General features: G+C 36.0%; 2 protein-coding genes across 2 annotated transcripts; one reads left to right on the plus strand and one right to left on the minus strand.

The window, feature by feature from the left end:
• Window positions 1–753: 753 nt before the first annotated feature.
• On the minus strand, window positions 754–1791 carry LOC108361200 (uncharacterized). The gene is made up of 2 exons (XM_017613770.1): window positions 1134–1791; window positions 754–1055 (listed from the first exon to the last, which is right to left on the minus strand). The coding sequence occupies exons 1-2, from the start codon at window positions 1423–1425 to the stop codon at window positions 805–807; spliced, it is 543 nt and encodes a 180-aa protein (XP_017469259.1). The 5' UTR covers window positions 1426–1791; the 3' UTR covers window positions 754–804.
• A 4076-nt stretch (window positions 1792–5867) lies between these two features.
• Window positions 5868–16189, plus strand: beta-Man (beta-mannosidase). The gene is made up of 12 exons (XM_017613771.1): window positions 5868–6287; window positions 10134–10265; window positions 10346–10694; window positions 10793–10948; window positions 11023–11119; window positions 13733–13913; window positions 13994–14104; window positions 14177–14656; window positions 14713–15134; window positions 15204–15404; window positions 15463–15645; window positions 15723–16189. The coding sequence occupies exons 1-12, from the start codon at window positions 6125–6127 to the stop codon at window positions 15984–15986; spliced, it is 2739 nt and encodes a 912-aa protein (XP_017469260.1). The 5' UTR covers window positions 5868–6124; the 3' UTR covers window positions 15987–16189.
• The last annotated feature ends 1741 nt before the right edge of the window (window positions 16190–17930 follow it).

Genomic DNA, 17930 nt, shown 5'->3' on the forward strand with positions numbered 1-17930 from the left:
GTACAACATTGTTTTCTTGGCGTTCATTGTGGCATACCTTTTGCGTCTGGCGCTTTGCTGGCAAAGTTATAAATGTCACGCAAAGCTACAAAGTTTTATCTGGCATCAGCTTAAGATTTAGATAGAGGTGAAAAAACGGAAAAAAAGGAAATACAACTGAAGAGTGTGCGATGTTATATTGTGGTGTGTTATGCTTCATATGTTATGTTATTTATTCTTATGTTATGGTTATGTTATGCTATAGCATTGGTATTGGTGTGACTTTTGAATTGATTTTTTCGCTCTATTTTAAACTGATTTGAAATTTTAAAAATTGCCTGCACATCAGCATCAAAATACCTTTCTAATGATATATAACTGTTTATACCTTAGAAGTATAGTTTAGCCGTAAAAGGGGTGTAAAGGAAACATGATTGCCTATTTATATAATGATAAGATAAATCGACCTTCGAAGGAAGGGAAACACTCTCATTTCGGACTCTTAAATGAGCTAATTATGAGTGTCAAGGCCCCGAAATAGGACTCCTTGAAGGGCCGTTTACATAAGACTTTCCTCGCTTTGCTTGACAGCTCGAACTTTGACAAGAAAATGCAAATGCAAGCGCACGAGAAAAGATACATGTAGACAGCTGAGTGCCAAAGCGCGCAAAAGTTGAGAGTTGCCGATGATTTTGCTTGCAGATGGCCAAGCAAAAATTAAAAAAAAATATATATACATATAAAAATACCATTGAAATTATTCATTCACTCAATTTAACACATAATTTAACTAGCCATATTTATTTTCCATTATCCTACTTATTGTCAAACCGAAAATACATCCGCAATATAACGGAAATCATAAGTATTATAAGCGACCAACTGTAGTCCAATATATCCGTAACCCACACCACCTTCAGTTACACGACAATCCAAATCTTTCGAGGTCATCCAGACATCCACTTGCGCGAAAGCAACCTCATAGCCGGTACCCGATTTGGGGCAACGCAGCTTTAAGTTCACATCGTGTGGCGTCTCCCAGAGTGTATTGTCCTCAGCGAAGCACATCACATTTTCTAAAAGTAAACCAAAATAAAAAAAAAAAGTTAATAGTTGCACTTCTAAGTTAAATCCTTTATCCGCATTTCACTTACGTGTACGCTTTTTGCCCACCGTGCACAAGTAGTGGTACTCATTGTTATCGCCTTCGGTGCTGCTGATATCCATGCGTTGTGTCATCATTTCGAATTGTACATTCGCTCGATCAGTAGTAGAATCATCTGTGCTTGTAGGTCCTGTCGCTGTATTTGCTTGCGGATCCTTCGATGATTCTGTAATTTCTGTGGTAACCGAAATCGGTTTGGTAGTAGTAGGTTTTGTTGTGTCCGTAGCTGTGGCCACTGTGGCCAGCAAGGCAAGTAGTAGCAGTTTTGTGTGGGCAAACATTGCAATTATTTATGCTAAGTGTAATGCGTAGAATATTCGTTTGTTCTTGTCAAGGTAGCGTCCAATGCCAACTGTTGACTTTGCTAGTTGCCTCTTTTACTTTTATAGCGTATGTAGTTCCCTGATTACTAAGTGGTACAACGCACAGTGGGTGCAATAAAAGTGTGCCAACGCTTCTACTTAGTGAAAAAAGTACTATTCCTAAATGTGGCAATATGCTTACGAATTTTATTGGCACTTGCATTCGCTACCTATTTAATTATGCAACAACACGATTACGCTGCCGCAGGTAATGCCAATTACATACTTTGTTTATCATCGACAAAGCGCCGTTTTATTTTGATATTTGTTTAAATAAATATATGTATGTATGCTGAGAATGGCAGAGTCGGGCCTAGATCACGCAGCGTAAATGTCATTGCACCGGTACATGTAATATATGTACATTAGGGTGGTCCTTAAATGTAGGAAGCAAATTTTTACGTCAGATTTCTTAAGTCTCAACTCCCACGTCGATGCTACTACAGTCGATGATTGGAGTTGGTTAAAGTGTGTCGCACCGGGGCCACGGACCGAATTTTATATGTGATATCTTCGACTATAGTAACATCGACGTAGGGGTTGAGGCTTAGGAAATCTGATGTAAAAATTTGTTTCCTACACTTACGGGCCACCCTAATGCGTAATCTAGGCCCAACTCTGGTATTACCGATTGGAGGGGGNGACTGAAAAAAATTATTCATTTGGTTTTTAACGACCAACCTAATGTACATACGTACATATGTATATGCTCAGTGGGTGAATTGGAAATTTATTTTCAAGTTTATATATAAACATTCTATTTAAAGCACATAGACGATTACTCACATTAAGGAAAGGCACTTGTTGAATGCCTTAACTTTTTTATTATGGAGTTACATTTGCACCTTGACATATATAATTACTATTATAGTATTACATATTTATTTTTTCACTCACTGAATTCATGGGAAAGTGCTTTAAACATATTATTCTTTATTTAAATAATATTTTGTTTTCATAATTTCTTTTTTACAGACAACTTTTAGTTGAAAGCAACAATTGCCTGCTGTGCAAGACCTTTCAACTAATCGCTTCCAAAGAAGTTGGGGTAAAATCGCCTCATGCGAACACCGTATAAGCACAACGCATTGAGTTCAGGTAGCGAAAGAAAGTATTGGATTCACATTTATCAATTTATATACGCCTGTTCTATATAATTTGTAGTAAGAACACAGTAGTCATATTTCCTGTTAATATTCTTTTATTTGAATGAAAACAAGTGAATAAAATGTAAGTTTAGTACTCCACTCTACACTCTAAAAAAATGGTGTAAATTTCCTAGCTAAAAGGTAGGTTGCTGATTTCCTACCTTACTATTCCCGAAATTACATTCTCGATTATTCAACGAATAGTTTGTTTAAATTTCGGACTTTTTAGAGTGTATTATAGCTGCCGTGGTGTGCGTAAATTTACTACGAAAGTGTGTACAAACTACAAAATACACATCTGCTGTTTGATTTCACCCGTAGAATTGTGTAAAGCCGCTAACAAAAAGGAGTTTTTCATCGTGTAAATTTACCAAAAAAATTTAAAAATAAACAAAAATATATTCGATTTATAGTCGCATTTTAAACAAATTTTTTAGAGCGTAGTGACTAAACTAAATTTATATTTGGCTATTAGTTAAGATTGTATTTTCAAAAGGAACCATTTAGTTTACACATACATTGACTCACACAAATGACCACGTGTTGATTTTTTTTTTAAATATTCGATATGTTTTTCGAACCATTATAGGCCATACAATTTTTGGTCAAATGAAGTGCGAATTTCAAACGGCTAAAAAATCGCGTTGAATTTTGAGATTTTTTTTTGTGACGGATTTTTGCACTTTATCCCATATAAGCATGAATTTCTTATGAAAACGCAGCAGACCGTTCTAAATATTCAGATAAAAAAGTTGAAAGTTTGATGAAAATTTGATGAATTTCCGGAAATTTTGTATAAAATTGGAAACTGTGATTTATATATTTTTGGATAAAGCTTGGACGGAAATACTATAGAAAAATAACAAAAAATTTAGCTCGAAAAACGTTACGAATATAAAGAAAAAAAAACACGTCGTCATTTGTTAGAGTCACTGTATGTATTAATAAGGATTCATCCATGATAAAAACATAACAAGGTATAACGATTGAGAAGCAGTCTGACGATTGCCGGCAATATAATTTAAAAACTCAAAACTCAAACTCACACACACATTCCCATTTTCAATGTCAAAAAACAAAAATTGTGAAAATATTTTTTTTTTCCATTTAATTTTTTTTAAAATGCTTGCAAACGTCAGAAAAAAATCACGGCCGACGAATTGAGAGAATGAATTTACTTTGTAATGTTTTTATCATGGATTCATCAATCAAAAACAAACAAATTTTGAAATCAAATTTTCTACGGATTTTTTTCTATGTCGGCCCCCCCAATTGCTATCCTGGCGACGCCCATGTGTGCGTCTGTCCGTGCAAGGATTAGGTGTAACGCTTTTGTCAGCAATGTGTTGAGAGACGAATATCTGAACTCTTTAACACCCACTTCTTCAAATGGATTAAAAGGGAACACTACAACGGCATGAAGTTTTTTTGAACTCATTGTTTTGTGTTATTTACAGCAAATACATATCTTCAAAGCTTTTTTAGATTTTTACAGTGGGTTGAAAGACTTTTGTATACTTTGGAAGCTAGGGCTTTTCGCTAGCGCGACATTTTTGGTTACAGTACTTCGTGCTGTTAAATTATTACAGTTTGAAGGCAACTGTATACAAGTTTTTAAGCGCGTTGTTATTTACAGATATAAGTACATATGTATGTTTGAACATAAATATGAATATTAGGTTTCTACATACATTGCACTACATATTTCTATAATGCAGATAATTGTACATATTGCATTTCCATGCTAAAGCCTAGTTCAAAATTTTCTTGGGCGGAAGAAATGGACTAGACATTTCTTTTTGTTGCTACAGAGGTACATACATACATACGTAGGTATATTCATAGTTAGAGCGACATACAAATTACTTTAAGAGTAGGGCGATTAAAAGTGGCAGGCGTAAAAAGGTCAACACTTTAAATTTGGATTAAACGAGAATATTATTAACTTCAATATAAGTATGTATGCTTTTGTGTACAACACCTTCAACAAAAAAAAAAAAATTCCCAAAAATCAACGGTAAGTCGGAGCTACTTTAAACTTGCACTTAATTGCGTATAAAAATTTTTTTCCAAAGTTTGTTGATATTTTTTAAACCTTTAACAAGATGAAACTTGGATTTATATGGTTTTTGTTAAATGATATATTATATTTTTATAAACAAATAATCAAAATTAAACAAATACTAAGATAAGTGGTCAATCACTTCAATATGGGATGGCTTTGATGATAACTTTGGCATCTGAATTAATTTTTGCAATAGAATTATTAAATTGTTTTAGTTATTGTTATTCTTTTTGAAATAGAAACATTACTAAAAATCTTAGAATGGTTTTTCCGGAATGGTTTTTTTTTGAGTCGTGAAATGTCGGTATTTATGTATAAAAAGCTCATTTGTATTAGAACTTCAACTAAGTGTCATTCAAGTCTAATTTTTTTATCTTCTGTCAATTTCCATATAGAATTCAAAAAATTAAAATCCTTCTTTACTTAAATTGCTTTCGTGAAATTGGTTGTTTGAGTTGCTTTCTTTTGTAAATTTCTAAACTTGTTACTGCTTTGGAGATCACGTGTGTACTCTTAGAGAATTCTTCACTCTTTGTACCCAATTCGCTATGAGTTCACGATTAACTTACTAAGAGAACGATAGTGCGCTCACCAGGGTTGCCACTGACGAAAAAAATACTTACCATAAACTTGAATAAAAAAATCTACCAAATCTCGAACTTTTTACTCTGAATTTTTAGAAAAATTTTGGGTACGCAGTTTTCCATTAAAAATATTTAGGCTAGTGGTCGGCAGGCCAGGGCTCACTGAGCGCTCTCTGAGCACATGTGTGTTTCAGTCTCACTCATTGAATTGTTTGAATGGGTTAGTATGTCGACCACTGATTTAGGCAATTAAAAGCTTCTCAGCATTACAGCAAAATGAGTATTTATGTATGTATGTATATAAAAAATGTGCATTAAAGCATTGGAAAATTAATGCAATAAAGTAGACTAAACTTGTGCAAAGAAATTTATAATATACACATAACTATGAAGAACAAAGCAGGAACTAAAACTTTTTATGTTTTGTTTTTTCAAACAAAATACTTTAACAAAAATTTACCAATTTTGATAATAATTTACCAAAGTGGCAACACTGGCGCTCACGCTCAACAAATAAAATAGCCGGCAAAGTGATCTAGCAATTTAGTTGCCGGCAAACTGTTGTACGGCTCATAGCAAACGATTCGATGAAAGTGATAAGCTACTAAACATAAGCGACATAAAGTTGAAAGAAAGTTCAAGTGCACGCAATAATACAAAACAAAAAAAAAATAAAATAAAATTAAACAACAAAAAAGTTCACTAGTGCAAACATATTTAGTACCTACTTGCGTTAATTTACACACATACTCATACATACATACATAAATAGAAGATGTGCATGCATATTTGATGAGTATTAAACAAATTTCAATTGCAAAATGCGAGCTATGAAGCTGAAAATTGCAGCAAACATTCGCATTGGCGTGCTTGTTGTATTCTTCGCCGGTTGGCTGTGCAATTTGTGTGGCAGTGCTGAAGCGGAGTCGGTTTATGTGCAGGACTTGAAGGGTCTATCGTGGACGCTTACAAATGGCAGTTATAGTGAGTGTTTATATATACATACATACATACATATAAGTACTATTCATTAAATATTTAGCTTCATACCTTTATGAACTCTGGCGATGACTAGAAAGAAAAGAGCTCAATAAAAAATTGTTTAATATTTTAAAAATAGTTGATTAAAAAAAATGGTTAAATAAACAATTGCGTATTATTACTACCAGTCTCCTAAAGAGGAACAAAGTTTTCAAATCGAAAAATATAGACTTTCAAGAAATCCCATATAAAATACGTGTAAAACTTTTAGCGACCTCTAAATAAAAAACACATATATATTTTCATTATCTATTGGTGAGAGCATAAAAACTCCGACTGTATTTTTTTGGTACCACCCTATTGGACATACCGATTCAAAGTGGCCATTGCCATAGGCCAAAAATAAGTGAGCCAATTTGCAAATGCATTAGTTAAATGTGATGGCGCGGACTTTTATATGGCAAGGCTAGTTAACTATAAATTGGTTTTGTTAAAATTTTAAATAAATTACTTGTACTTACATTGCTTTTGGAAATAAAATGCCAATAAGAAAAACAATATTTTTTTTTTTAACTTTTTTACATTTTTATTTACATACTTTATTTATTAATTTACATATTTTTTACATATTCTGCTGTAGGTGGTCCCATATTCGAACTCCGTCAGACATAACTTCAAAATGATAATCAGCCATGAGTTTCATGAGTTTCATTTTCCCCGAACGGGTTCACCTTTCACTTTTGGTTTCAATGTATTTACTATGGGCGGATAAGGCAGAATATAAAATTTCGATCTTCCTTTTATTTGACCTCAATTCGAAAAAGTATTTGTGAAGTGCAGAATGAAAGTGTATTCAAAGTAAAATTTGTATGAGGATGTGTAAATAGAAACTTGTTTATAGAAAACAATCTCCCCATTACGTCTGCTTTACTCCTGCATTACTTGTAAACTAGTTTCAAGTTATCTTCTTGTAGCTAACTGCAAGTTATATATTTTATAGAAATCCCGCAAACAATCTAACTACAGGTGGGTTATTTTTTATCAATTGATAGTTTTTTTCTACAGCGCAGTTTATTAGGAATAAGTTTTAATTTTTACCGTTGCCACATGCATATGCATCACCATTCGAAATGTGGACTGTGTGTAGGAAAATGTTTACTCAGCAATGAGCTTTTCAATTTGAATGTATTTTATAGTGATGTGCTGAGTCAATACTTTTAATTATTGATCGATATTCGGTACCAATTTGAAAAGTATCCAATACTCTCGATACTCGGTACCGAAGCATTTAGGTTTCGAATAAAAGCGCACATAGGCCAAAAATATGAAAAAAGACGGTTCAGGGGAGACTCGCCTATCAAAACCCGAATGTAGGAGCCAATACACGATGTAGGGAGACAGAGGTGGCGCAATCAGCAGTACCGCTACTTTGTTCTTGGCGAATTTGACAGAATCAGTTGTTCGTGTGACGTCATTTTAGCAAACTGTTTGTATGTATGCAGAGATGTTTATATGCATGTAAATATGGCGACCTCCATGGTTTGACGGTTAACGCTCTTTCTCTCCTCCATCTCCAATTACTCTTTCCTATTCGTTGCTATCTTGACGTCATCACCCGCAGGAATGCGCAATCTTGTCTTTTATCATTCTTGGAGCCAATAGAGCTTTTAATACTGATTCAAATGAAAGATGTATATACAGAATCTCTCCCTCCCTCTCTTGAACCTTGGATCGACTAAGGTTAAAACTGGTAAAATAATATTTCTCTGTTGCGATAAGTTCAAATGTTTTAGACGATATCATATAAATTAGTAAAGAAGGTTTTTTCTAAACTTGAAATGCATATAATGGCGAAGGTTTAATGTCAAGAATCGATATCAGGTACGGAAAAGCAAGTATTGGGTACCGAGTATTGGGTACCGACAATTCAGTACATCACTAGTATTTTATGACAAACGTAGCTACACAAATACATACATATGCATATGAAAATTTGTGCATCAACGCATATAAAAATATGAATGAGAATTTTTTATTGCAAATTTTCCTCTTTCAAGTTCAGCAAGTTTTTCACTATAACACAATTCGACTGTTAATTGTGAAAGCATAGGAACCAGTGATTATGACAATCAGGCATGCTTGCCTAATTTAATATTCACTCTCACCTATTTTAGTAAAAAAAAACTTCGTTGACTCAACTGAAACAAGTTGATAAAAAATGGATCGGATGATGGCTATTAGATTCATGGTAATATCTAGCAATTACAGTAATAAATAAACTAAAAAAATACAAAATGACTCGCTCTTTAGAAACGTACAAATTGGGTTTGAATTAATTTTGATTGAAATTATCAGAATATGATAAATTTTCTAAGCACTTCTATTTTAATTTTACTGTAAAATAACGTAACTGGGCTACTTATAAAAAGCTCTTATCAAACGCTGCAGTTCTTCATTTGCGAAATATGTTATTTTAATATAGTAACAAGTTTAATGATGTAGTGATTATTTTAAAATTCAATTAGGTGTTTGCCCGCGTACTCTATTGTCGTTTATACAAAGTTAAATTTAAACAAGTAAAAATGTCTAAGCTCGGGCGAAGCCGAATATTAAATACCCGGCGCACGTATTAAATATAGTCCTTTCACCTTTCTGAAAACTACCGTTACATAGTAAGCTGGGGTTATTTGATTAATTACAAACTTGGTAATCACCATTGTTTTATAATCGGATGTTGGAAAATACTTGAAAATCGTATTTGCGTTACATAGTAAAGTATTATTTATATAAAAAATCACGAATCAAATTGATTCGCTCAAATCAAATAAAATCACAAATAAATTGTATTCTTTATTTGGTCGACAGATCAAATTCCAAATAAATCTTATTACTTATCTGACGAATTAAACAACAAAAATATATATATTTCTTAATTAAAGCAGATTTTAAATAGAAAACCTTGGTCCTCAGGTACCTTATACCTCATATTAAGAAAAAATCACAAACAATTTGTGAACTATTTGAAGGAAACTAACTATAAATCCATTTTATTTGACGTGGGCCTCGACTACTTTGCGTTACTTTTAACTGACTACTTATATATAGTGATGTCGCAAAAACGCCAGTTTGTTTTCAGCTAACTACAAACTGGTTATTTATAAGCTGACTTGTAGACTGATAATTAAAAGAAGGCTTTTGGTACTGTCGGTGTTTATGCGTTATATTTTGAATCGAGTACTTGAATCCCAGTATCGTATCGAAATTTTGGGGGAAAAATACTTTCTTTTCTTTTTGATTTGCTTAGACAATGCGTATGTAAATATGTATGAATATCGGATACCTAACCGCCAAAAAGATGTAAGCGAAATTTCTTTTCAAACTTTAGTTTTGATGCATGAATGCATCGAGATGCTCTGGGAATATTTCTGCATCAAAAAGTAAATTTTGAAAAAAAATATGTGTACGTGAAAACTGGAATCTCGAAACTTATGACAAAAAATCCAAAAATCGATTCGAAAAAGGGGAAAAAGTGGATGAAATTCGGATTTTTGTCCGTTTAACGTATCCATTTTCGGATACTTTGACGATCCGTTTTCTTATAGAAAAGAACCGAAAATAATTGCCAAACCAATGTGTTTTTGGCTGTTTTTCTGATTGAATTTTTCTAAATATTTGATTTCAAAATAAAAATAGGGGTATATTTTTTGGTATAGAACAATCCTAGGGGTGAGAGAGTTAAAATAACGACTTTACTTTGTTGGACCACCCAAATGTACATATCTATTTGCAAAACTTACTTTTAATCAAAAATATATATATTTTTTTTCAACTTATTCTTCTTATTTTCAGCCAACACCAGAGTGAAAATACCTTCCGGTGTCTATAGCGCTATAGCTGGTGAAGATGTACTCAAATACAAAAATGATGTCGACCTGCGTTATATTTCATACGATAACTGGACCTACTCCCTCGAGTTTGCTGGTGCGTATGAGCAACTAATATACTTAATCCAAAGTTGTGCATTAAAAATTCACTAAGTAAATATTATTTCGTATGTTTAGGAGAAATTAAAGACTCACGTCTGGTCAACCTAACATTCCATGGCATTGACACGATTTCGGAAATTTATCTCAACGGCCACTTGCTTGGCCACACCGACAATATGTTTGTGCGCTACACCTACGAAGTGGGTCACATTTTGGAGGATGTGAATAGATTGGTGGTGCGTCTGACTTCGCCAGTGCATGCCGCACGTGCCAGGGCTGATGAGTTGACGGCGCGCAATATATCTGTGCCGCCCGCTTGTCCACCCGTTAGCTATCGCGGCGAATGCCATATGAATATGCTGCGCAAAATGCAGGCCAGCTTCTCGTGGGACTGGGGGCTGGCGGCGCCATCAATGGGCATCTGGTAAGTAATGGCAATTGTAAGTGATTGCGATCGACACAGTCGGATGCATAGGGTTTCTCTTATTGCTTACTAATTGCTCTACATTTGTGATTTCAAAGGAAAACCGTGACGTTGGAGTTCTACCAGGTGGCTTTGATACGTGATGTGGATGTTGCAATTAGTCGCAATGAGACGCATTGGAATATGCATATACGCGTTTTCATCGATTCCGGCGGCAAGCAGGATTTCTATGCTGAACTTAAATTTTATGCAATGTATGGTTGGAGGTTTTATTTAATTTAAATTATTTTTTTCTTAAGCAGAGTAATTAGGGTGCTAATTATTACAGAGAGCTAATGGAAGAGCCAGTTGTGATAAATACATACTCGAAGAAGACGCTTTCGTGGCAGAATCCAGTACTCATATTTGATCAAGCAATACCAATTGTAAGTAGGAATTAGTTTAGTTGATATATCGGACTATACTCCATCTCAGAGAACCCGAAGCCATATTCAATTCGACGTACCAGGTACCCATGAATTTTGTAGTTTAAAAATGACTTTCTCATAACCAATTCGGAAGTATTTCAGGTCTGCTTCAGGATCATTACGTGACTAATTTCGAACTACCCTGATAATCTCAAAATTGTCCTGAAGTAGTCCGCAAGTTATTTTGAAAAAGTCATGAACTTGTCCCGAAACGATCTCGAACAAATCTTGAAATGGTCCCGAAACGGTCTCTTACTAGTCCCCAAATGCTCTTGCACTAGTCTCAACATAAACCAGAGCTCGATCCGAAGTGATACTGAACCAGTCTCGAAATGGTACTTAATCAGTCTCGAAATGATCCGGAAAAATAGTTCCGAAACAGCCGTGAACTAGTTTCTTAATGGTCTCAACCTAATTATTTCCAGGAATCTAGCGCCAACTCTAGGCAGGAAGCTGTAGTGAAACGCCATGATCAAAATCTACAGTTTTTTTTTTGTCAGACGGGTTACAAAGTAGTGCCCAATGTCAAAAGTGACACTTAATTCTCTTTTGGATTTGCTACTCTTTGAGTTAGAGATCCAACCGAAAACGAAGTTTGGCACAGCTTATGGAAGAAATAGTTCTTTAAAAGGTTGTCCAAAATAAGTTATTTGTTCTTGTACACCGCGGGCAAAGTGACTGCTAGAACCTCTCTTGCAGATAGAGTTCTTGCTATTGCAGATAAAGTTCTTGCTAGATTTCCTACTAGAAAAAAAGGAAGAATTGCGGCTACTCTCTTGAGAAACTCGGTAAAAACTTTCTGTACCAAATATTTAGAGACGCAAGGTATTAAATATAAGACTCTTTGCGGGACACAATCCATGGGGAAATCGATAACTCACTGTGTACACCTTGCTTAGAAGCTGTTGGTTGGTAGCTATCTTCATATGCGCTGAGTATGGGCAAGTTACATGCTGCTTGCCTCAACAAAGTATATATATTCATCGAAGAGTCTGAAGAGTTTGCCTGGGAGTAATAACTTATCACGTGCACCGGTATTTCTTAGCCAATTTACTCCTTTAAAGGCTTTAATTACAATATTTATTGTAAAAGAACTCAAATTCGTCGGTCTCACTTGCCCAATCAAACTCTTGGCCTCGATAGCATAGTGCGCCAAGGCCTGTAAAGGTATAAAAGGCTTGTAGTATGTACCTCTCACTAATTTTTCACTCTGCTACGTCAATTTAAACAGAGCCAGCATCCTCTACCGAAATTGGCTTATATTCAAGCCCTCTTAGCAAGAAACTAATCGTGGTTGGCGCCCTCTTGCGAGTTCTGTTAACTAGCATAAAATCAACAGTCTACCAGAAGTCTTGAGGCTAATCGTTTGAGGCATACTAAGAAGTATCTTTTGCATCTTCACTGCGCTCTGTCTGCCTTCTTAGGTCGTTAATCTCATATAAAGAAATTAGCACGCTCGTTGTCAAGTAAAACCGATACTCTCACTACATAAATACTACCTCATTGTCAAATGTTTTTGAGCAAAAGAAAAGCCTTAGTAGCTGCTTCATTATTAACAAAAAGTTGGACCCATTATCATCGGCATTAGCACAGCTCCTTCCTATCCACAGAAAATGTACGCCTGATCAATATTGCAATGATGCGAGCGCTTAAAAGATCGCTAGATATTAATGCATTTTTTAGCCATACCTTCATCGATCTCCTCATTCTTGCTTCATTCAGGCTCAGCCGGGCTATCCCATACATTAGATTAGATTTATTAGAGGACGAGCCCTGCGACCTAGCGACATGCCCTAGCGCTCTGATGAATCCGAGCAGTTTCGAGGGAGGTAGAGAGTACGCACGCGTATTTAGCCTCTGGTCACATCCTTCCCAGCCGTCTTCTCGCACCCACATCGCATTCTAAGAGGAGAGGCCGTGGGGTTACTGGTGTCATATCGCAGTACCGACACAAGCACTAACTAAGCCCCAAGGTATGCATATGAGCTCGCAGTCTGCAGTGCCCCGTTAATGTCTCTGTTATGAATCTCAGTTTAGTCTTTTGAAGGGTTATTAGTTCCATAGATCTTTTGGGATAATATATGGGATATCCCATAGTCTACATGTTTTGTTAGGGAAGACGTTATGCTAATAGGTTATATGCCCGAAAAGGCCAGTGACGTTAACCTCGTCGTAGTCGTAAAGGCTTTCTTTTTCCTTAAGGCGATTTATACTTCGAGCTCGTTTACCATAGCAATGCATCGTGTAGTGTAGGTGGCGAATCATAGGCGTACTATGGTCAATGACGATTTTGTCATTAGCTTAGAGCTTCTGGCCACCGAATGACGATAGCAAATTATTGGGTCGGCTTGTTTGATAACAAACAAACATAAGAAACATAAGCTAAGCTCATCCTACATTAAGTAGCATTTATGAACCTATGTTTTTTTTGTTTTGTTTATCTGGACCTTCTTTTTCTTGTACAATATTGGCGGTAGTAGGGGAAAAAATAATAAAAGCTTCGTAGCTTATTTTAAAGCACATTTCAACCTCCAGCAATTTGGCACTTATTATATTTGCTTGACGTTTCAGGAAAACGTTACACTGTGGTGGCCTAATGGTTACGGCGATCAGAAGCTATATCCACTGCATTTCTCCCTCAAGACATGGCTTTCCAAAATCGGACCCAGCTTACGTGCACGCACTACATCTACGAAGAGTATACATGTTGGCTTTCGTACCATAGAACTCATTGAAGATGAAGCCAAGGAAGGTACATATGCCATGTATTTATAACGGAATTATACTTAATAAGACAAATCAATTAACACTCAAATAATTGAAAAATTTCAGGCGTTGGCGACTACTTCCTCTTCAAAGTGAATGACGTCGAGATTTTTATGAAGGGCACTAATTATATACCCATGCACATATTGCCAGAGCTGAGCTATGACGAAGAACAAAGCAAGTCTAAACTTTATTCTAATGAGAACAAGACAAATAATTGTTACCTCCCCTCTCCTTTGAAATCTCTAGTAATTCATCTTATGCGCTCAGTCAAGGAAGCCAACATGAATATGATACGAGTTTGGGGTGGTGGCGTTTACGAGAGTAATAGATTCTATGAAGAAGCAGATAAGAAAGGCATCCTCATCTGGCAGGATATGATGTTTGCGTGTGCCATGTATCCGGCCACAGAAGAGTTTCTTGCTTCAGTGCGCAAAGAGATCATACAGAATGCTAAACGCATAGCTTATCATCCGAGTATTGCCATTATTGCTACAAATAATGAGAATGAGGCCGCATTGGTTGGTAATTGGTATGGTACTGCTGGTGAACGGGCGCGTTTCGAGGCCGAATATCGTGAGTTATACATAGGCACAGTATTTCACGAACTGAAGATTATACAGCATAGCTCACGGCCCAAGCCGCTAATGTCATCGCCGTCTAATGCTAGGGCGAGCGAAAAGGATAATTACATATCAAATAATCCAGGGGATGAAAACTATGGCGATAGTAAGATGTGATAGATGAATAAAAGTTTCATAAATTTAACTTTTTTTTATTTAAAGTACATTTCTACACAAACTTCGAGGACGCCTGGGATCCGAACATCTATCGGCGTCCACGTTTCGCCTCAGAGTATGGCTTCCAAAGTTTGCCCAAGCTCACAACTTGGCAGCTGAGTATGCATCCCGGTGACAATCTGCTCAATTTAATACATCACCGGCAGCATCATCCCGCCAATATGACATTGATAACGGCTTTGATAAGGCGGCACTTGCCATTGCCGCTTCCGGAGGATGATAACTATGTTGAAGCGTTGATATATTTCAGCCAAATCTCACAGGCAATGGCTACGAAGATCGAGACTGAATTGTATCGCAGTCTTAGGGATACCGTACACCACACAATGGGCGCACTCTACTGGCAGCTAAATGACGTTTGGGTCGCACCATCCTGGTCCAGCATAGATTTCTACGGTAATTATAAGGTGAGTTTGTAAATAAATTTCCACTGCATTTTAATTCCATCATTGAATCTCCTTTCTCTCCTTGAACAGCTGCTGCATTATTGGGCCAAATCATTTATGGCCCCCATACATATTGTAGCGCTCTACGACTCTGATCAGGATGCCGTAAATGTATCTTTGATTTGTGATAAGCTGGAGGTTGTAGAGTATGAGGGCCTGGAAGTGTCTATGAACATTTACAAATGGTCGGATTTGTTTCCAAAGGTGCAAACTGTTTGGCCAGTCACATTGGTAATGTTGCCATTATTTAGAATGTTGCTAAAGTCTTTCATACTCATTGAACTTGCAGAAACCTAATGGCGTGCACTACGATAAAATAATACCGGTTTCAAGCATTTTCCCACGAGGTTATACCAAAACTAACTCATTTGTCGAGTTTGTTCTGCGTGATCGTACCACTGAGCTTGCGCGCAACTTTTACTTCCCCAGCCCGATAAAGGATGCTGAAGGCGTGAGCGATCCGCAAGTAACTGTGAGTTGCAAATTACAGTTTTTTGAGTTATAACAAATTGAAATTGAAATTTTCTTCTTCCTAATTGTTGCTTCCAGCTGAGAGTTTTCTATTCCTACTGCTACAAAGCGAATAATAACTACGCAAATATAATTAGTTTGAATGTATCCGTTGCCAAGCCAGCGATATTTCTTTACCTCGAACTACTGAATACCAGCGTTGCCAGATATAAGTTGTCGAATAACGGTTTCATGATGCTGGTGCCAACGAAATTGGTGCATTTGGAGTTTTTCAGCAGCGAATGTTTGGATATTAAAGTGAGCGATCTCAAGGTTTTAACTGTCAATCAATACATGTTATGAAGTGTGTGCACTGAGAGAAATCGTCTGTAAAACTCTGAGAAATTTACTTAACGCCAAAGTAAGCTTAGGAATTAATTATTAAAGAAAAAATCGAAATAAACTTTTTAGCTTAAGAACCTTAATAGAAGTTGTATAATTCCAATATTTCAATGGTTTTGCGAGCTTCATTTCTATTTTCAATTGGAAAGAAAGCAATTTTCTTCGAGTGCATTGCTCTTAAGAAATGTTAGATTGGTTAAATTTTTTCAACTTTGAGGACCAATAGGAAAATTGTATTTTCAGTGAAGTCTTTTGTTCGTAGAGAGTATAAACGATCGATCCCTTCTTTCTGCATGTTTACCACATGGTCAGTGGCCTGAAATTGAGGCTATTTAAGCTCAGTTAGTTTAGACTTAATCTACTTAAATTAATTAACACTAACCTAAGTTAATTCAACTTAACTTAATATTTCGGGCAACCTGCTATATGAGAAATTGTGTTAGCGGTTAGTAAAATCTAAGCTTAAGATGCTTAAGAAACACTAACTGCGATTTTAGTCTGAATACAGTCCTGTATTTCTTAGCAACTCTTCTGTTCTTTTCAATGTGTTTACATGAGGCCATTTAGAGCCAACTTTTAGTTGAAAGCAACAAGCGCCTGGTGTAAACGGCCTTTCAACTAATCGCTTTCAATGAAGTTAGTCGACAGCCTTCTTTTGTTTCAAGTAATCACTTGAAAAATTGCCTTATGTAAACAGCGTATTACTTTTCGCACTTGGCCATAGCAGCTTTTCTCTTTTGCAGATCGAAGTACTGCTCAGTTCGGTACCTCTCGTTGGCGTATGTATTCCTATGATCAACCGCCAAGCTCAGCTACCTCTTGCAATTTCTAATGAGGCAAGTAACAGGAGCTCAACTTGGCTTTCTGAAAATATATGTACTTGCTTTTTTAGTTCTTTACTCCTTTTTACTTATACCTACACCGTCGCTACAGAAATAAATAGAAATCTCTCCTTTTTCTTCTCAAGTGCCGCCTAGAAAATAACTTTATCTAAAAGCTTTTGTTAAAGCTTCGAAAACGAATTATAAAATACGACTCTGTTTCTACCTGACAACTAATCCAAAAATTCGATCTATCTTTATATAATATTGCTTCGTGAACAGAAATATTTCAGGCTTGGATAGATTAATCCCCAGGCCGCTACATTCTGTGTACCTTCCCGGGCGTTAAGAGCAGATTGTAGTATTTCATTGACCATGGAACTGAGCTTATCTACGGCCTGGATGACGACGAGTAATACCAAACACAAAGCTTTTCAGGCGTTCAGCGTTTAATCACCTAAATATTAGTTTTATGTGTCGGTGTGAGCGGCGTAAGCCACAACGCCTCAAAAATTTTGAAGTGAAGCTTTACTTTCTAAAAGTCATCTGCGTACCCAACAACTTTAATGGCTTTCGAAGCATACATTTTTTAGTACGAACAGATGAGATGAAGATCCAACTTGAAGAGTACCTCCTGTAGCAATTTTTTCTCACTGAAACGATTCTCAATAAGCCCTCGATACTTCTCCTGCACAGCATATTGGACACGAATAGCAATGTTAACGCTAAATGCGGATTCCACACTAAAAAAGGCTGTCGTCTATTGTTTAGTATTTGCAACAACTACGAATTCAAAAATTCAAATTTTGTACGTGGTCTGCAGACTCAGATGCTGATACAATGGAACTCGTTTTTAATACCTGCCAACATAGCTTTGATACTCACATGGGTATCTAACTGAACTGCCTGTTATGTAATAAAAGGTCTTCCTGCCAAGAGTTTGGAGAGGTTCAAATTAGAGCTGGAAAACTATCGATGACACTAGAGATAGTATCGAAGGATTTTGACTATCGAAAACATCGATGGCTTTGTAAGCACTATCGATAGTTTTCACTCATACATACATTATTCAGCAAGAGTAAAA

This window comes from Rhagoletis zephyria, unplaced genomic scaffold (genome assembly GCF_001687245.7).
Source record: "Rhagoletis zephyria isolate East Lansing unplaced genomic scaffold, Rhagoletis_zephyria_1.1 Rzeph_scaffold_00714, whole genome shotgun sequence".
In the NCBI taxonomy this organism is placed as follows: domain Eukaryota; kingdom Metazoa; phylum Arthropoda; class Insecta; order Diptera; family Tephritidae; genus Rhagoletis; species Rhagoletis zephyria.